The sequence below is a fragment of the Sceloporus occidentalis genome, unplaced genomic scaffold, assembly GCF_023333645.1.
Source record: "Sceloporus occidentalis isolate IW3139 unplaced genomic scaffold, rSceOcc1.0.p SCAF_8, whole genome shotgun sequence".
Classification (NCBI taxonomy): Eukaryota; Metazoa; Chordata; class Lepidosauria; order Squamata; family Phrynosomatidae; genus Sceloporus; species Sceloporus occidentalis.
Genome location: NW_028316988.1, coordinates 23,692,553 through 23,712,842, shown reverse-complemented (window position 1 = coordinate 23,712,842; position 20,290 = coordinate 23,692,553). Strand labels below are relative to the sequence as shown.

Below are 20,290 nucleotides of genomic sequence, written 5' to 3'. Positions count from 1 at the left end.
TTCCTGCCACGTCCTTCAATAAACTCAAGTTGGGGATTGTGGTTCTCTTCCTTTATCCTCAGAGCAGCCCTGCAAGGTAGGCCAGTCTGAAAAAGAGAGACAGAGGCTGCATCGGCACTGCAGAAAGAAAGCAGTTTGATATCACTTTGGCTCCATCGTACGAATCTTGGGATTTGTAGTTTGTTGCGACACCAGAGCTCTCTGGCAGAGAAAGCTGAGCACCTCCCAAAACTACAATCCCAGGATTCCATAGCATGGAGCCATGGCAGTTAAAGCGGTGTCAAACTAGACTAGTTCTGCAGTGCAGATGCAGCCAGAGAAAAACCAGTGAACTTTCTTGGCTCAGTGGGGATTCAAACCCAGATTTTTCCAATGCTGTCACCATTAAACCAGAGTAGTTTCCTCTTCGATATGGAGACCTTAGCTGGAAAGGCACTCTGCACATGCTCTGGGGCACCCTTGTCTCCGCTGGCTCCTGGTGCTCTCTGCATCCCGACCGATGGAAATAAAAGCAGGAGGCTGGGACCTTCCTCCTCTCTTTTGCACCAGGCTTTAAAACCAACTTTGACCTTTTGTTTGGCATTATGGAGCAAAGGAGCGGATGCAGAAAGTAGGGGGGGAATTCCTCTCTTCCTGATAGGAGATACCCATTAAGCTCTGCTGATGGCATAGGAGATACCCATTAAGCCCTGCTGATGGCATTGGACTACAGCTTCCACCATCCCCACCACTTGCTGGGGCTGATGGGAGTTGCAGTCTGCATTGGGAAGGTCAATGGTTGTCCACCTCAGAGGCCGACTACCTGCTCCGCGAATGGTGTGAATGACAATCGTGTTGCATCTAAAGATGCGGCCCTAATGGGGAAATTACAAAAAAGGAAGGGGCAGCCAGGCTTTGAACACAGTGTAGATTTATTTGGCAAATTGGGGGACAGAGAAAGGGGCCATACACCTCCCTCCCCATATCTCCCCACAGAAAGGCGCATTAACTTGAGAGGAACCAAGAGGTCTATGGGGAGGCAGGGGGATGCCATCACAGTGGTGTTGTCCAGGGAATCCTGGGGAAAAAAGGCCTGATTTGGGTGGGATGGGGGTGTTTTGGGGGAGGATGGCAGGAAGCCCCTCTCCCCGCTGTTGCCCCCCTCACCCCCTTTTCAAACAGTCCTGCGGTCTGTCCTGCCAACCAGTTAAGGCTTCGCGTGAAAGAGCGAGGCAGAAGAATGGCACCAAGAGTCCTTTGGCATCCTTGTGTTGGCCACCAAGCATCGTCCTGATCCACCAGTGAGCGTGGCTTCTTCGGCCTTTTCTGTGAAGAGAACGCTAGGAGGAAGCAAGGAGCCACTCACGATGCCAGAATGAGCTTTGGAAATAATTTCTGTCCGGTTTTGGAGCAAAAAAGGCACCTTCCTAGGGTCCTAGATCTCCTGCAACGAGGGTCCCGGATCGCTGCGTTCGCGCTTCACGAGGGGCTCGCCGGTAGCACAGCGAGGATCACCCTCCCCGTCGCTCCCCTGTTCGCTGATGTCGTCTGTGGGGAAGAGGAGGAAGGAACAAACTGGTCAGTCCCAAATGGTCACAGCCTCCCAATAATTTTTTAGCCTTGATTTCATCCATCTGTCACTGAATGGTACCTCGACCCGCAAAGAAAACCCATCAATTCAGCGGGTTTATCTTCCCTTCCTTCCCTCTCTTCCCATGACTTTCGCATACTGTTTTGGTGGGAATGAGGGAGAGGGTGCCTTTTAAAGTTCGGACACAAATCCAAGACAGATCTGCTGACATGAGAGCCCTTGACAACCGAATCCCGATCGAGGGATCTCCCTCCCCACCATTCATCCATTCCTCCCCATAACCCCAAGAAAGAGGAAAAGTGAGAAAGGAGCAAAATACCTTTTTCCAGGAGAGCGGGAGACAAAGACGCAAGGTCACTGAACTGGAGAAAAATGAGAAAACAAGCCATTTTCAACTGTCCTGCCCTTGCTTGTGAACATGAATAATTTTACATCATTTTCACATGGGATATTTTGACACATTTTCACCCCATGATTCAATATTTCCACAATTATAGACACTTTCCTATATTTAAAATGTGCTTTAAAGACCTGCTTTCAACTTCGGTTTTTTTTAACAGTTAAACAAAACTTTTCTTGTTTTTCAGTATATATTTGATTTTAAATAAATATGTTTGGGGTGTGGTAGACTTTCTCCCTGGTAACCTACTATGGACCCCCCACTTGAGAAAATACCCAAAAGGTGCATTGGGGTCAAAAGACCAGGAAGCCCCAGATTTTGTTCCTGTTATTTCTGGTTTCATTTTGGAGATTCATACACATTTTGGTTAACCAGGAATATTTTTGCCAGCTCTCGATATAGTTAAAGACTCCTCAGGTTGGTTTACCTTTGAAAATCTGGAAGAACAGGAAAAAAACTGGGACTTTTCAATCAGTCGGGATGTGCCCCCCAAAAGGTTTTAGAAAACCAAAAGTGGACTTGTGATATGTTCTGTTTTGTTTTGGGGGGAGGATATGTGGCCTATGGCAGATCCCCGAAAGCAGGAAACCGGGTGACCAAATCCATGGAGTCTGCCCTTCAGAGACACCCCCAGAAATGCCCTCCCTGCACGGTGGGACACCCCTGCCATCCAGCTGAGTGCCAGCGTCCCTCTAGAGTGGCCAGGAAGCCCCTCCCTGACTTGGGCTGGGAGGGGGTGGTCCCATTTCCCACCTCTCCCATCACAGCGATGGGGGTCTCCCCTGTGGCCTGGGCCACGCGATGCTCCACCAGGTAGAACATGTATTCGTCATACAGGAGACGGATGAGATGGAAGGAGCCAAAGCTGGCCGCGCTCCGGAGGGTCAAGTCGCGGATCACCATAGAGCTGCCAGGAGAGAAGGAGAAAAGGGAAAATGTTTTGGGAGGTGCAGGATTTAATTTACTGATGGGAAAAACGGCAAGGAAGCTTCGAAAGAAACAGGAGGTGGTTTGGGCAGCCCTTAGGATTGTCTAACAATTTGCAAGGTGCACTGAGAGCATTTCTAAAGAGCAGGGTATAAATACAATTAATAATTTGGACACTAGTATTTATTCAGATTCAGAGGTTAAACTGGTCAAGGGATCAGAGTCAATGGCGAGGAAGGATCAGGACTCCCCTGGGACTGCCCCATTGAATGCAATCAATATATATGTTGCTGTGTGCCTTCAAGTTGACTCTGACTTTTGCTGAGCTTCCATATAAATGGGATCCCCATTTAGCCAGCCATGAGGGACTGGATCACCGGCCAAGGATAGTCTGGGTAGAATTAGCTTTTTAGGGTAGCCCTTGAAGAAAGGGGTGGGTGCTTTCCCCTGCTGCTTACCACCCGCTTTATCCGTTTACCACCAACAAAGCGGAGACATATATGGGCATTCTGGACCCTCGGGGAGACCTGGAACATGACCTGGTTCCATCGCAGGGGAGAGGGGAGGGCGGTGAGGGTTACCTGTAGAAGGACCACTTCAGGAGGAACTGCCGGGCAGCCTTTGGGAAGCCCTCCCCGCCTTCATGCTGCTTCAGGACCTGGGTGACCACGTTGTCCAGCCAGCTGGCCCACTGGTCCAGGGAGCTCTGTTGCTGCAGGGTCAGCTTGAAATCCTGCTCCAGCTTCTGCACCAGGCCCTCCTCACACTGGCAGACCCATGAGGCTTGCTCCTGTCCAGGAGAGATGCAGGGAGGGAGACACACAGAGAAATTACAGGGCTGCTGTTCTCTCTTTCCCAAACACCTCTCTGAGGCCACACCGAACCCACTGGACCACCCCCATAACAGCCTCCTTTGGTGGCACCCCAACATTTCCCCCACTTGCTTTCTCTTTGGAAATGCCTTTCTGTTGTTCACTGTTGTTGTGTGCCTTACTGTGGTTTCCAACTTATGGCAACCCAAAGGAAAACCTAGCATGGGGTTTTCTTGGCAAGTTTCTTTAGAGAAGGTTTGCCATGGGGTTTTCTTGACAAGTTTCTTTAGAGAAGGTTTGCCATGGTTATCCTTTGAGGCTGAGAGCGTGTGGCTATACAGTGAGCGGGGAACCAAACCCTGGTCTCCAAGGCCGTGGTCCAACACTCAAACCACTGTGCCATGCTCCACCCTCTCACAATTGCCTGCCTGGCTCTACTATTCTGAGGTTTGCGTTGTCACAATTTTGCTTTGGTTTGTTGTTGTTGTTGTGGATGAGGATGATGAGGATGATTTGGCAAGGCAACTGCTCCAGACTCACCTGGACGTTGGCAAAGTCCACTCGGTTGAGGTCGCTCAGCATCTGGTTGATCTGGGAGGTGTTCTGGAGGACGGCCCGCGCCGCCTGAGCCAGGTGGTTGAGAGAGGTGTACCGGCGCAGGGTCTGGGCAAAGGCGCCCACCACACCCACCTAAGAAAGGAAGAAAAGGAAAATGGAAAATGTGTTCCCCGCCTTCCTTCATTGCCTATTGCTCAGGAGTGATAATTCCCCACTGGAGCCTGCCCGTTCTGAGGTCTTCTGGGGCATCCTTCTCTTTGTCCCACCATCCTCGCAGCTACCTCTGGTGGGACCATGGCCTTCCCCATGCGATTGCTGCCAAAATCTGGGACCCCCCTCCTAAAGACCGACCCCTTCCTTGCTATCCTTTCAAAGGCAGATGGAGACTTTTTCCTTTAGATGGCCTGAAGACTCAGGTGGGAAAGGACTTGAAAAATGTGCTGCACATTTCTGCATATTTATTGTTTTTTTCTTTTTAATGGCTATGCTTTTAACTGCTTTTTGCTGAAAAGTTAATAATGGTTTTTTCACTTTTTCACTTATCTGTTCATAATTTTCATAAGTCGTCTTCAGTCCAAAACTGGGGAATAGCCAGGAAATTAATAAGATTATTAATAACAACATTATTAAATAAAATTAATAATAACAACCATGTTCCTACATGCTTCTGAGGAAATAGGTTTAAGTCTATGAAAGCTCATGCTGCCAACTTCTTTCTTTCAGTGAGTCGCAAAGGTACCACGATTTCTCTTTGCATATTGATTTCCCAGACTAACATGGCTATCCCTTTGGATCCATGTTCCTATAGATCAAGGGTGGGGAAAGCATGACTAAGGATGATGGAAGTAAAAGTCCAATGTATTTGGAGCTGGAAAGGCTAAAAGGGAAAGAGCTTTGTGTGCTCTCTCCAAGGGTATGTATCCAACCCTGGACTTCAAAAATATATATTTCAGTTTTTAAAAATAGCACCAGGGTTCCCGTCTCAACATCTGTGGTCCCATCGCCTCCGCATTCTCCAATGGAAAAAAGAGGAGTCAGAAGGAATGGTTTCTTTCAAAATTAAGACAGTGCTTCTGTGTCTTACCTTCGTCTGGATGATCTGCTGGGGGAAGTCGCTCATGGCATTCACCAGCCAGCCTTCCAAACTCTTGGCGAAGTTGCGGATGGCCTGCGTCAGCGTACCTGCGAGGAAGGAAGCGAGCCGATGAAAAAGAAGAGGGGCACGTGTGCGTAAGGGTCTAAAACTATTAGCCAAACCCTCCGATGAAAGCCAGCCTTGAAAAAACCCAAAGAGCTCTTCTCGATGGACCCTCTCACATGCTTCCCAACTCTCCTGATCTGGCATGGCTGGTCCAGATTAATCCTCCGTCTTCCAACTCATTCAGCCACTTTTAAAATGTCTCAATTCATCTCTACACTTTCTTCCTTGGTCCTCAGCCAGGGACATACAAGGAAAGGCCAAGAGGTTTTCTTTTTGGCAAAGGTGCAGGAGAGGAAGGTGGTTTGGCCATATTCTGTTGCCTTCCAACTCACCAGGAACGGGCCGGAGAACATCCGGGATCAGGACCTCCACCAGCGTCTGGTACAAGATGTGGTCGCAGCTCCGCATCCAGGCCATGATGGGGTCATACTTGCACATGGCGATCAGCTTGTGCCGCGGGATGACCACCTGGCAGGGCTCATCGCTGGAGTGGGAGGGAGGCAAAAGCAACATCAGTGGGGCACCTTTGACTTAAGGCCCAACTTCAAAACGGTGTTCAAAGTGTTGTAGTCGTTTTTGGAGGGCGGGGATGGGGCTCAGCAGCATTAAAATTTGGACTAAAACCCAGAGCGGATCCACCACCCCATGGACACACCAGTCACCAGCCACCGCTGATATGGAGCTGTGTTTCGTCAAGCTGGTTCCTTGCCAGCAGCGCTCAGCAATTATCCCTTTGACTCACATCCTGCCTTTCATAGACACAGACCCATACATTTATAAAAACATAATTAAGCAAATAAAGTACAGCTAATACAGATTAAGGATGTAATTCTTTACCAACTGCCTTCCCAAAGACAGCAAAGAGTCATTTTTAGCCATTTTCTTTCTTCCACAGTTGTTGGATTCATAATTTGGGACTTAATCTGTACAAAATTTGCACATGGTTCTTTTGTGCCCAATGCAGCCTTTTTCTGTGCAGGGGACAAGTCTATTCAGCACAGAAAACACTATTTTTACAGAGGTTGGATTTTTCCGAAGAAATGTAACGTGGTCAAGATTTCTGGGGGTCGGACAGAGGAGGAGTGCTGTGTGTTGTTTTCAAGAAGCCATGTGTTTGTTGGTTTGTTTGGTGCATTTACCTGGAGGCATCGCTGGAGAGGGACTCTGAATTCCAAAATGACTGCCAGAGCTTTTCCACGAAGGCGAACTGCAGGCTCATGACAACGTCCACGTTGGCCTAGGAAGACATTGAGAGACCTAGTGAGTGACACACCACTACAATAATAATGATGATGACAACTGCAGGGGCTGTGAGACCATGTACCCTTCTGGGCTGCTTCCAGCCGCCCAATTCTCGACTCACCTCGCAGTGCCGCTGGTAGAGGATCTGCAGGGCTTTCACGTCGCTCGGCTCGATCCCGTCCTGCAGCAGGAGGTTCTCCGAGTCGAGGGCTGGGAATTCGGGAAGAACACGGGTGACGTCTGCAAATGGAGGGAGGGCAAAGGAGAGGGATTGGGATGCAGGGAGACACCAAGCAGAGACTGGATGCAATTCCAACACTCCATTTGGTACAAAGGATGGCAGACGTCAGCTGCAAGAAGGTAAGGCTTATGGGTGCCGGATGGATCCTTTGCAGGTTCTCAGTCCTTTAGCAGATGAATACAGCGTCCCCTCGGAGCAAAGGATAGGTTTTGGACCCTAAACAGCAAATTCCACCAGGCTAACACGAATTGATAATGGCTCTCCTAGGCTGGGGTATTTCTCACACATCCTCACCTATGAACTGTTGGTGATGTTGGCTCTGAGCTGCCACCGACTGCTCTGGAGTTGTTTGGAGGCCGCTGTTGGAAGTCCCTTCTGTTGTGCCATCCAACTTTTGGGAAGGCCTGAATCTACAAAATGGAAAACGTCACCTCTGAAATGCAGCTCCTTTTAAGTTTAAGAAAACCATGCCCCATTGAAAAGCATAAGGAGGGAAGGAAGGTGTAATAACTTGGTGCTATTCTAGTTTTCCCAAGTCTCAAGAGTTCTAATTGCTTCTGAGCACAAGCAGAGTGCATCTGCCCCCCAGATACTTAAATGCCTCACCTCCTTCCCTCCCTCCCAAAAGAGCAAAGGACCTCTGAGTAGATGCTAATGTCTGACTATTGCATCCTTACAAATGAAGATGAATTATTTCCACAATTTTCTCCTTGTTGGTGGAGAAAATATTTCTGCTCTGTTTCTCCCTGTTTATCACTAGTGCTTTGTATTGCACACAGAAGTACATGTGGGTTTTTGCATGAGGATTTGGGGATAGATACATGTGTCTTTTTTTCTTTTTTTTTTGCAAGATGGATTTTTTTCTCCCCCCACCCCCAATTTTGCACAAGAAAAATCCTGTCCAAAAAAATATTCATGCAAAATAGCACCTTGGACAACAAAACCATGAGGCGCTTTTTGGTATGCATAAGATTGCTATTTTGGCACAAGATCTTTTGTGTAAGATGGCTGGTTTTGGCATAATATTAATCAGGCCAAACAGCACCAACTCAGACGAATGACTGTGACCAATAAAGACAAATTTGAACATTTTTTTCTCTTTTTGCACAATCTAGGATGTTCCCCCCCATGCAACTTCTAGACATCCCACTACAGCCCCCTGAGCTCCATTCCTGGGCTTGTTTTAAATGGATAAATCTCCATGAGAACTAATAAGCCGGTCTATTTTTGAGCAGGGGGATACCTAACCTTTGTTTCTGGTGGATAGGCTGCTGCCTCATTGCCATGTACTGAGCATCTTCCTGCAAGCGGTTGAGAGGAGAGTCTGGCTTCAGGCGGATGCCATAATAATGGTACTTGGAATTTCCCCTGGAAAACAAAGGATTTTCTTTTAATTGCTTGTCAGGCTAGATTGTTAAATTCTTGCTCTCCATCAGAAGTCTCCAAGGACAAGAAAAGCCTCTCCAAAAGAATATGGCGGTGAGGAGTGTGTACAAAATGGCTTCCAGGCAATGGAAAGTTCACTCGACAGGCACAGAACCCAGGGGCCTTCTACAATCAGAGCCATGCATCTGTTGCAAGGGAACAGTGTGGCTGAAGAAAAGGGAGGCTTCAAAGGCACCCAACAAACCTGGTGCCAAGGCGGCGCGTCCTCAGCCCCATGAAGACGGAGCGGATGAGCTTTCCGAAAGAGGCAGCGTTGACCGGGTCCAGCTTGTGCTCCTGGCAATGCCGGAGGTAGTGGCTATAGAGAGAGCTTCGAGGCAGGCTGACCCCTTCGGCCGTTTCGTAATTGTCCAGCAGCCACTGAAGCTGGTGAGAATGGGAGGAAAAAACTGAAAAATTAGAACGAGAGGAGAAAACAGTGGGAAGAATGAGGAAAGAGACTCAAGGAGGGTGAATCAAACTTTGGGAAGGTAGGAGGCATCCCAAATTCAGTGCTGTTATTCTTCTGTGGAATAAGATTCTCAGCATCCACACCTCCTTCCCTGTCTTTCCAACCCTCGTCCCTTCAATGCCTGCATTAGGAGCTGGAGGAAGGATCTAGCTTCCTGTAGCATGGTTTCAGAGAGTCCGAATGCCAATAAGGTGTTCAGAAAAACTGTCATGTTAGTGGGAGAGATAGCAAAATATCTCAACCATAGATATCCATAGATCTAGCAACTGGTTTCTTGTGAGGTGGAGAGGGATGATGGGCCTCTGATACACATTTGTCAGACCCTCCATTTCCGTCTCAGGAGCCACCCTTCTCTGAGCATGAAGTCAATGCAGAAAGGAAGAAGAGGAGGAAAAGCATAATGAAGCAGAGGGGCTGTGATGGGATTCAAAGTGAAAGGCATGGATCCAAGAAAGCATTTCTGGAAGGGGAGGGAAAGCCCAGAAAAAGCCAAACTCCCGACAAGCTGCACCATGAGGCATGCAGTGTTACAACCAAACAGACGTTAGGATCATGGGGAACTTACATGGCTATTCAGCAAGCTGCTTTTGTGCGACGTTATGCCTTCGTTTTTTTGGAGGTTTTCGATCGCCATTTCCAGCTGGGAAGGGCAGCAGGCCAGAGAGAAGGAGAGAGAGAGAGAGAGAGAGAGAGAGAGAGGGAAGAGAAAAATCAGACACTCTGCAAAAGCTAAAAGGGGAGACACCCGTCGGGTGTTGTTAACCAGCCAGCCCAGACTCACACTTCAAGCTCTTCCCACCGGAACAGGCAAAAATTAAACTTTGGCACAGCAAAGGGAAGCAGAAAAGTGACAGAAAAGAGGGACCGGGTGGAAAGGCATTGCAAAAATAAAAAAGGAAGGGTAGAGATGAGAGCGAAAGAGACAGAGCACGAAGCAAACCTTCCCACTGTAAGGGCCAACTCTTCATCCCTCCTTGATTTGCAAATAACGTTTTGAACAGGGAAGGAAGATAAATTTGCTAAAGTTCCAGTGGACTTTGCCTCTGAGTAAGCCATCAGACGGGATCATGTCATTCAAACTACCAGAAAACTACAAACTCCAGGAAATTCCACCTTTAGGAAGACCTCCCTGGCGGTAAGATCCAATCGATGGCAGAAGATGCTGCTTCCTCGGAGAATGGGGTCTCCTTCTTTGGAGGCTGTTTTTAAACAGAGGCTGGATGGCCATCTGTCAATGGGGATGCTTTGACTGAGAGTTCCTGCATAGCAGAATTGGGTTGGACTGGATGGCCCTTGGGGTCTCTTCTGGCTCTATGAGTCTAACTTCCCCCTCAATGCTGATTTCTAAAGCCCACTTACCAACAACAGAAACAACCCGCCTGAAGCACTGTTGCATCCTCAAGGCTTAAAGCTCCCCACCCCAATTTGAACAAAAGGCAAGTGTTTTCCCCGACCATGGTTCCCACAATCCAGGGGCACCTACCGTGGCTGGAGAGGATCGTGAGGCATGCGAGGAGAGCGTGGGCCGGGCGTTCTCCATCCGGCCGTGGAGGAGATAAGCGCCCGGACCGGGGACGATCTGGTTCCCCCCGACGTCCACCGTGAGGCCCACCATGCCATGGGAGGGAAGCAGGGCTGGCGGGGAGGGTGCCCCGGGGCTCACCTGGGCAGAGCTGCCCCCTCCGCCTCCCTGTGCCTCGAAGTAGGAGGTGGCACCGCCAGCCCCTGGGGCATAGATCTGGGCTTCGGCGTTGTAGGAGTAGGCAGCCCGTCTGGCAGGAGGAAGAGGAGAAAGACATGAGACATGGGGTTGCAGCTGGCCTACAACTCTGGGGAGATTTTCAACTTTTGGGGTCAGGACATCTGTAACACTGGCCACTATACTGGACAAAACAAGCAGGGAAAGGTGCCCCTGACTGCTCTAGTCAATGGGAAGCAAGACCAGAGAGGTTTTGGGACTGAGTCAAGGGGGGTCTCTGAGGACGTCTATCTTATTCAGGGAATAGGCTGCATCCACTCTACAGAAATAATCCAGATTGGCACCGTTTTAACTGCCATGGCTCAATGCTATGGAATTCCAGGAGTTCTGGTTTGTTGTTGCACTAAAGCTCTCTGACAGAGGAGCCTAAACATCTCTGTTGTTGTGTGGCTCCAAGTCATTTTTGACTTATGGCAACCTGAAGGCAAACCTATCACAGGGTTTTCTTGGCATGTTTCTTCAGAGGAGCTTTGCCATCCTCTGAGGCTGAGAAAGTGTGACTTGGCCAAGGTCTTCCAATGAGTTCCACGGTTGAACCAGAATTTAAACTCTGGTCTCCAGAGTCATAATCCAATGCTCAGACCATTACACCACACTGGCTCTCATTCTCATATAGATAGATAGATAGATAGATAGATAGATAGATAGATAGATAGTTGTTGTGTGCCTCAAAGTCGTTTTCAATTTTTGGTGATCCTGAAGCGAACCTATCATAGGGTTCTCCTGACAAGTTTCTTCAGAGGGGGTTTGCCACTGCCATCTTCTGAGGCTGAGAGAGTGTGACTTGTGGGGTTTTTAATGCTCAAGCAGGGAATCAAACCTTGATCACCAGAGTCATAGTCCAGTGCATTACACCGCAAAACTACAATTCCTAGAATTCCATAGCATGGAGCCATGGCAGTTAAAGTGGTGTCAACCTGGATTATTTTGGCAATGCAGACACAGCCGGAGAAGAAGCCTGGTGGGTGGGAAGAGAGGCATGCAAACCTACATTGTCCCGTTGGTGTAGACGGCCGCTTCTCCTCCCTCCACATACTGGACTTGCGCCGGGTAGATGTGCTGCACCGTCTGCACCTGGAAAGGAACAAGGCGCAGGTTGAGGTTCAACCAATACCCAAAAAAAGGACAACGAGGAAAAGACACACTCTCTCCATCCCTAAATCATGCCTACTTTGCACCTTTGCTTCAGAAAACATCCCCCCCCATATTACTCAAAACATTTTGCTAGTTTTCATGCTCTGCATTTGCACTTTTTTGCTCTGTTGCGGGACATGTGCATGTTTCTTTTTTAAAAATGATTTTAATTCTCCTTGATAGTCTGATCATGGTTTTAATCTTTTCTGTAGCTTTCCAGCCAAATGTGCCGGTTTTAACTTCTGCAAAGTGCCCTGAGTTCCAGGAGGCGAGGAAAATGCAGGATACAAAGACCATAAATACAAAGAAACGGCAGCAACAGTGTAATAATAATTTGGTTTCCAAGAAACATTTTTGGTTGTAAGGGAATGTTTCTGTTTGTTTGATGTCTTAAATAAGCTTTCTGCAACTGTATGTGACTCATATCTACAGAATTTGTGAATAAACCAGTAACAAAATATTCATTTCCCTTCCAGGATGGAGATTCTATGAAGGTTTGGGACTGGATAAGGAGAGGGCACTCTTGAAATGCTCAGAGGACCTCTCTCTTTCCATATGCACCTAACTCTCCATGTCCAAATGAAGAAGTTTGTTTCGAAATGGCAGCAAATTTATGGCTTTACTGGAGCAATTTGCCAATGGACAAACCAGTGTGCTTCCACTGAGAGCAATACTTTGGAACAGCGGCTTTTCCATGCTCCACAATACATCCAAAGGCACAAATGAACAACAATGAAGAAGAAAATGCCCGTTCCCTTTGGATTCACTCGGACGCTGAGTCCTGAGTTCGAACAAAATAACAGTTACCTGTTGGTGGACCTGTTGGATTCTGGGAAGGGCCAGCGGCTGCATTTGGACACCTTTCGGGGTGGAACCAGTTGCCTGGACCAAAACTCTCTGTGGCAGCGAAAAGGAAAATTAAACATATATAGTATTTACATTCTGCAACCAGAAGATGGGGAGAGAGACGTAAAAGTTGTGGAAATTTTGAAGCACTGGGAGGAAAAACACACTGGATTCCCCTCTCCCTTGGAAAAAACGATGAGAAAGTTTTGGAAAAATTTAAAATATATACAGTATTGACACACACAGACATCCTTTACAGCCTGAAAACCACCCCATTCCTTTAAAAACATAGCATTCATTGTACATAACTTTGGCATAGGGAGGATGGGAGTTACAGTCCAACACAAGAGAAGCTTGGCAGGTCAGGAAGTGAGCTCAAGTGCTGCAACCTGGACTTGGGAGATCAGGGGCCTATCAGCACATCGCTCCTGGAGTTGACCCACTCGGTCAACTGTTAAATGACGAGTCAACATGTAGGTAAATCCCATGGATTCAATGGGTTTCCTTTAGGATGGGACCAAGCGGAGGGTTTTTTGGCCGAGGGACAGAGAGCAGCCTTGCCTGGAGCATGGAAAGTGTGGCTCCTGGGTCTCCTGAAGGGAGGCAGTTTACCTTTCCCATCCCCAATGTCATTTGGGTTATAAAAGGAGGCAGTCTGGGTTGGGTCAGGGCTTTACCTGTTGGGATGCAGGCACCGGTTGAACCACGGGAGCCTGGACCGAGGCCGAGGACCGTAGCGCCACGGGGGCCGCCGGGTCAGAGACGCCTTCGGAGGTCTGCATCCTCACTTCTGCAGAAAACAAAAATGGGGGACACGGTTTTTAATTAACAGCGGAGGCTAATCCCTTTATCCATCACTCAGGTGGGTTTTCGAAGAGTGTCCCTCTCTAAAATGCCAACTGACTAGACTCCTGCAATGTGCTCCGTGTGGGGCTGCCCTTGATGGTGTTGTTGTTGTTATTATAATATCTATTTTTCTGTCCTTCTTCTCAGTTCAAGACTCAGTTAAAAAACAGTGGGAAATGCACGTAACAGTGGTGCTAACAAGAGATCAAACTATCCAAAATTTTAAAACCACATAACACAAACCGACAAAAGTAATTAAATACATGCACAACACAAACAACAAATAGAAAATCCAGCACATTGCATGAGGACCATCACACCTAAACCATCCGTCCTCAAACGCCTGTCAAAATGGAAAATGGAAGAGGGAAGGGGACAGTCTCACCTCTCCAGAAAAGGCCCTCCAAAGAGGGAAAGGTCTCCCCAACAGATCCTAAACTCAGGCAGGGTCCTAAGGGGGCATTTGGTCCTTCCTTGAAACATACAGGGCTTTGTGGGCCAAAACCAGCACTTGGCAACACAGGCATCCGCTCCGATTAGCAATCTGGGTATTCAGAAGCTAGAGGGTCTTTGCAAAATGTGGCAACCTGACCTTGTTGGGTGCGTACTTTAGAAACCATTCCGTTGCTGGACTTGTGTCGGCCGCACTGACTTCCGATCTGCTTCTGAGCTCGGTCCAAAAGTGCTGGTTGTGACCTACAAATGGGTTTGGAGCCAGGAGGTTGAAAAGACCATTTCCTGCTGGGATTTGGAGCGGAGGCAGCTGGCGGGTTCTGGGATTTGACACCCTTCTTCCCAAAAGTCACTTTTTCCCCAATCTCGGCTCTTGTCGACTGAAGCTTTACGTTGCGGGGAATGTTGTCCAGTTGGAAACCATCCTTTCTTTTCCTTTCTCTTCTCTCCTGGAGGGCAATTAAGGAGCAAAACCTTTAAAAAGCGGCCGCCGGTCACAAATAGAAGCCGCCTCTTGCGTCAGCAGCAGCAGCCTCGGTGCGGAGCAAACGCGAACGGCGGCGGCGGCGGCAGACATTCAGGACAGATGGAGCCCTTGGAAACCGTCTCTGTTTACCCTGCACTGCCTCCGTATCCAAGCAGAGAGCATGCAAGAAGAAGACCAACGATTCAAGAAATAATCACGCAACAAAACACGATGGAAGCAGGGAAAGAAGAAAAGGAGAAGGGTGGCGGGGGAGGAAGGTGGGGTCTGTTTCTGGGATGGCTGTTGGAAAAGTAAAAAAGGGAGAGTTGTCTAGTGGTTTGAGCCTCCAACTATGGCTCTGGAGACCAGGGTTCAAATCCCTATTGGGCCAAGAAAACCCACTGTGTGGCCTGGGGCAAGTCACACTCTCTCAGCCTCAGAAACCTCTCTGAACAAAACTGGCCAATGAAGCCTCATGACACCGTCTGAAGATACCAGCCACAGAAGCAGGCAAAACATTAGGAATAAATCATTCCAGAAAGTGGCCAGAAAACCCGCAGAAAACTACAGACGCCGGCAGTGAAAGCCTTCGACTTCACAAACCCCATGATAGCGTCGCCTTAGGGTCGCCATCAGTCTTAACCAACTTGAAAGCACACAACAAGACCAACAAGAACAACATGTGACAATGCATCGGTTCCCATCCATCTCTCTTTGCAAAGGAAACAAGAGATATCGCCCAACAGGTGCCAGCTTTCTTTGCAGTTACTACAGAGAGGGAATTATGTATTTAACCTCTTGTTTTCTAGGGAGATCACTGTATTGCAAGATGGGATGGGGGAACGTGACTGATTTGGAAATCATAATAACATTGTACTTATTACTATTTCTATGACACTGGGTGCCTGTCCCTTTCCTCTTTGCAACATTAGTTACTTGTCCTCTTCTTCTTTGAAAAACTAGTTATTTGTCCTTTTCCTCTTTGCAAAAGCAGTTACTTGTCCTCTTCCTCTTTGCAAAACTAGTTATCTGTCCCTTTCCTCTTTGCAAAGGCAGTTACTTGCCCCCTTCCTCTTTGCACAACCAGTTCCTTGTCCTTTTCCTCTTTGCAAAGCCAGTTATTTCCCAAGCAGCCCCTGCTTCCTATGGCCTCCCTTCCTCCTCTCGGCTCAAAGCCCTGGAAGGACTGACAAATCAGGTTGACATATGGAGCCTGTTTTCTGAGCTTTAATGGGGAGGAAGGGAGAGGGATGGCATTGTTTGGTTTGGGTAGCATTCTCCCCGTCGCCGGGCAACCGGCCCCCTGGATACGGGAGTGGACCAGCGTCGCCGGGGCAACCGTTGTTACTGGATAAACAATGCGGTCCAGGCCCCAGTGATTAATGGAACATCTGCAAGATGCGCTCTTCTTCTTGGCCGTTGCCTCCTCCTCCTCCTCCCCAGGAAGAAAACTGGAGAAAGACAGATATTGGTTAAGGTGGTTATCTAAGTGCGCCAGCGCCTGGCTCCAGTCCATCAACTGGAAAGATCCTGGAATAAACAAAAGTTTTTGGGTTTGGTTTCTTTCTGCAGGGCGCATGCATGCTCAGTTTTATTTCTGCAGCCGATAATCCCAGGGCAACGGAGGTCTTTGGAGGATAAGGAAGGATTTGGGGCAAGAGGCAGCGGCGGGGCGGGGGAGGGATTTTGTTTTCTGGTTTTGCAAAGGAAACTTTTGCAAGGAAACTAGATCTCCCCCGAGAAGTTGGGAACCGAACCAGAATCAGAGAAAGAGAAATGCAGACATGAGAATGAACTAAGTGCAATCCAACCGGGAAAACAAAACTGAGAAGATAATACTATTTTCAAAAGAGACTCCAAGAGGTGCTCCCAGCTTTGAAAAGTTTGGGGGAGAAAGATTAAATTCTTTCCTAGTGCCTCAGTTCTTTGGGACAGCGGCCTTCTCTTAATAGGTCCAGAGAGGGCCCCTGATCATGCCCAGAGTGCTTTCTCCCTCCAGCAAGGAGTGAACTTCAACACATCCATTACTTTCTCTTCCCTACTCCAGTTTGCTTCAAACCATCTCCGTTTTCAGATATATGCCCAAACCGGAGCCCTTCCTCCATTGTGGACACAGAACTAGGTTTAATCCGAACTGTTTGTGTGTCTTTTTAATTCAGGAAAAGCTCCCTCCTATTTAGTTATTTGCTTGATTTCTGTCCTGCCTCTCTCCCAAAACGGGACCCAAGGCAGGTTACAATACATGCTAAACCAAAACCACGGCCATCCAAAAGATCAACAGCAATAAAGCAAGCTTTAAAAATGGGAAAGATTCGCTTCCAACAGTTTTTAGAAGGCAGTGAAACCATGATAAAAACCTCATCGCCATCATCTTTTTTATTTACAGCTGGCCTTAGACATTATATCATCTCCTCCCAAGATAATAACGCATCTCACAACTAGAGAAAGAGTAATCCAGGGTTTCTTGTCGCAATTCCCAAAGACTGAACTAGGGATGGATGCGCGGCAGTCCCAAGTTCGAATCCTCCCTCGGACCACTCCTTCCTTGTCCCAGGCCAGGCGAGGGGCAAACGTTTACAAAAACCAAAGGCTTTGCCTGTTGCTGCCATGAGCCTTCAAGTCGCATCTGATGTACGGATGTATTTCTTGGCATGGTTTGTTCGGAAGGAGGTTTGCTTTCGCCTTCCTCTGAGGTTGAGAGAGCGTGACTTCTCCAGTGGGCTCTTGTGGCCGAGCATGGATTCGAACCCTGGTCTCCACGCCACACTCGCTCAAAGGCTTTGCACGCAGTCTAAAACAAGTTGAGGACACTTCCAGACGCACAGAGAGAGCAAGAGACAGGGTTGTAATCCAAACCTCCCTTCTTGGCAGCTTTCAGGGCCCGGGAAATGGGAGATGGAAGTTGTCCCTGAGCCAAAAAGCCATGTTTGATTGTGGGTTGCCTGGGTGAGGAGGCAGACAACACTACCCCAACTTTTCCTCCTCTTCTTCTTCCTCTTCCGAAGCCATTGATATGGCGCCAGTGGACCCCCAGCTCCACCAAGGGACCAAAGAATTGCCACATACTGAAAGGTCTTCTTGCATTTACGGTAGTGCATTCCCTCTTTCCTTGGAGGGAACCTGGTTGCAGCTCCTTGGACAGGAGGCCATTTCCAAACACTCTCCAAAGGCCGCCCCATGGAGAGCGCATGGCAGCAATCCAAGCAACCAACACAGGGCCAAGCCAGGGGTCCTAGGGAACTAAGTTTAACTGTCCAAATGCACTCTGGCTCAAGCCATGGACCCACATCTTCAGGGGCTCCAGCACAGGATGAACCCCAATTCCCCGATTGCCCTTTCAACTGACCAGGAGCACCCCCCATTTGGTCTGGATTCAGCTCCAGTCTGACCGCCTTCATCCAGTCCCCGACGGACACCAGAAACTAGTTCAGAACAGATGTTTTTGGCTAACGTGGAAATGAGACGTGGTAGGTGCATCTACATTGTGGAAATAACACAGTTTGACCCCACTTTGATGACTGTGGCTCCATCCTACATAACCCTGGGATTTGTAGTTCACTGAGGAGCCAGGACTCTTAGCCAGAGGAGGCTGGAGGCCTTGCAAAAACTACACAAATCTAGGACTTAAAAGTGGGGCCAAACTGCATCACTGACATGCAGCACATGGGGAGCAAACAAAGTCGAGCCAAGAACTTTTGAGATCTTAAGGAAAGCACTTTGGGGCCTAAATACCTTGAAGGCACCAAGTCTTCAGGCCAGGCTTGTGCTTGGAAAGGAGTCTGCCAAGGAGGAGCTAGTTTTGGAGGATGGCCACGGTGGAGCAGCTTTGGCTCTCCCTTGCCTACAAAGGCCCCACGAAACGCATGAGAAAATGACATTTCCATGGGATCTGAGGGTCGGTCTGGACAGGAGAGACCACTCAGTTGGGATACAGTCGGCCCTCCGGATCCACGGATTCTGCAGCCACTGGTTCAACCATCCACACCTTGGAAAGATTTCTTTAAAATCCCAAAAGCAACCCTTGATTTTGGCCATTTTAGAGAAGGGAAACCATTCTACTGCACCATTGGATTTAGTGGGACTTGAGCAAACATGGACTTTGAGACCTGTGGGGTTTCTGAAATAATGACGACAACAACAACAACAACAATAATACCCCATCGTATATAATGGGACTTGATCATCCATAGATTCTGGTATCTACAGGGGCTACTGGAACCAAACCCCAGCAGATACCAAGGGCCCACTATAATACCACCACTACTACTACTACTAATAATAATACCAGTAATAATACCCCATTGTATATAATGGGACTTGAGCTTCCATGGGGGTCAAGGAACCAATCCCCAGTTGATACCAAGGGCTCATAATAACAACAGTAACAACAACAACAACAACAACAACCCATTGTATATCATGGGACTGGAGCATTCATAGATGTTGGGAGCCATGGAGGGTCCTGCAGCCAAACCCCAGAGATACCAAGGGCCCACTATAATAATAATAATATCCCATTGTATTTAATGGGACTGGAGGGGTCCTGGAACCAAGCCCCAGTGGATACCAATGTCCCACTGTAGTACTAATACTAACAGTACTACTTCTAATAGTACTCCAAGGGCCTTGGGGGTCCTGGTCCCAAACTGAGGACCCTCTGTCCTCAAATGGGGAATGTAGGCCATCCATTTTCCAAGTCCAGAGGATCAGGCATCCCAAGCCTCCAACTTTCAAAATGTCCCCCAGCAACTAAGTAATGGAAAGTTTCTTGCAGGCTGCATCTACATTGGAGAATTAACCGGGTTTGGCAGCGCTTTAACTTGTTGTCTGGCTCAAGGCTATGGAATTCTGGGAGTTGGAGTTTGTTGTGGGGCCCAGAGCGGAGCTCCGCTCTGGGCCCCACAACAAACTCCAACTCCCAGAATTCCATAGCCTTGAGCCAGAAAAGAGTTAAAGCGGGGCCAAACCGGTTCAGTTCTCCAATGTGGATGCAACCAAAGAGGCCTCCCTCCTCTTTCTCCCGGTTCCCCCTCTAAATCCGGAACGACTCCGCTTTACCTGCCCCGTCCTTCTCTTCCTTCCTTCCTCTGAGGCTGCTGCTGCTGCGGTTGGCAAGGAACCGTCTCCAGGGCTACCGTCACTATGGCTCCTCCTCCTCCCCGCGCGCGGGTCTCGAGGCAACGGTTGCTATAGGCTCCCGCGTGACGTCACGCCCGGGCACACCACGCCCCTCCCGCTGAGGTCAGGAAAGAAAGAAAGAAGCCCTCACTCGGCGCTGATTGGGTACAGCTAAAGGGGGCGTGGCTTAGGGAGATTAGCCTCCGGAGAGGAGCCGCAGCCAATGGGGAGAATGTGGGCGTGGCTTCCAAGTGGAAGAGGGAAAAGGAAGGTTCCTGAGCGTGTGCAGAGTGATTTTATATTTCTTACAATTATACACTTTTGAATTAAATTAATAAAGTTTAAACATTTAGTTTGTTTTAATGTGTTTTATATGTAGGGTTAGGGTTAAATAAACGAAAAAATAAATAAAAAGCAATTGGGGGGGAAAACCCCACACAAAGAAATTAAAGCCATTCATTCCTTTGGAAGCAGCAGCTCAGGAACAGTAAGGAAAATCTGGATTTCTCTGAAGGAGGCCCATCATCCCCACATTGACAGGCAAAGGAAATGCAGTATTTTTGGCATCGCTTCAGGGACCCAAACTTTGCAAAACGGTCCTTTTTTGGGGGGAAATAATGACACCCCCCCCCCCCGAAAACATGTGAAATGCTCCTATTTTACTCCGAAGCTGCTCCAGAACTGTATTTTAATCCTGAAAAAATGAGGAACGGAGACCAGAAGCTGTTTGGATCATTTATTTGAACGCTCCTTCTTCCAACAAAGCAGAATAGAGCCATATCAAACCTTTCATTTCATATCAAATATATTCTAAGGCTAT

At 48.3% G+C, this 20,290-nt stretch overlaps 1 protein-coding gene across 3 annotated transcripts; it reads right to left on the bottom strand.

The window, feature by feature from the left end:
• Nucleotides 1-893: 893 nt before the first annotated feature.
• RFX2 (regulatory factor X2) lies at nucleotides 894-19,465 on the bottom strand. 3 transcript variants are annotated; one of them, XM_089535421.1, is made up of 18 exons: nucleotides 19,411-19,465; nucleotides 13,265-13,377; nucleotides 12,549-12,638; nucleotides 11,599-11,681; nucleotides 10,332-10,620; nucleotides 9,414-9,488; nucleotides 8,582-8,763; nucleotides 8,200-8,319; nucleotides 7,246-7,361; nucleotides 6,832-6,950; nucleotides 6,608-6,705; nucleotides 5,801-5,952; nucleotides 5,352-5,449; nucleotides 4,250-4,399; nucleotides 3,479-3,687; nucleotides 2,724-2,877; nucleotides 1,890-1,932; nucleotides 894-1,527 (listed from the first exon to the last, which is right to left on the bottom strand). In XM_089535421.1, exons 2-18 carry the CDS (start codon nucleotides 13,367-13,369, stop codon nucleotides 1,415-1,417), a joined length of 2,196 nt encoding a protein of 731 aa, XP_089391547.1. In that variant the 5' UTR covers nucleotides 13,370-13,377; nucleotides 19,411-19,465; the 3' UTR covers nucleotides 894-1,414. The 3 variants fall into 3 exon arrangements, with proteins under 3 accessions (XP_089391547.1, XP_089391546.1, XP_089391548.1); XM_089535420.1 differs by lacking the exon at nucleotides 19,411-19,465 and adding an exon at nucleotides 14,026-14,352; XM_089535422.1 differs by lacking the exon at nucleotides 19,411-19,465 and adding an exon at nucleotides 14,026-14,352 and having other exon boundaries at nucleotides 10,512-10,620.
• Between the last annotated feature and the right edge of the window lie 825 nt (nucleotides 19,466-20,290).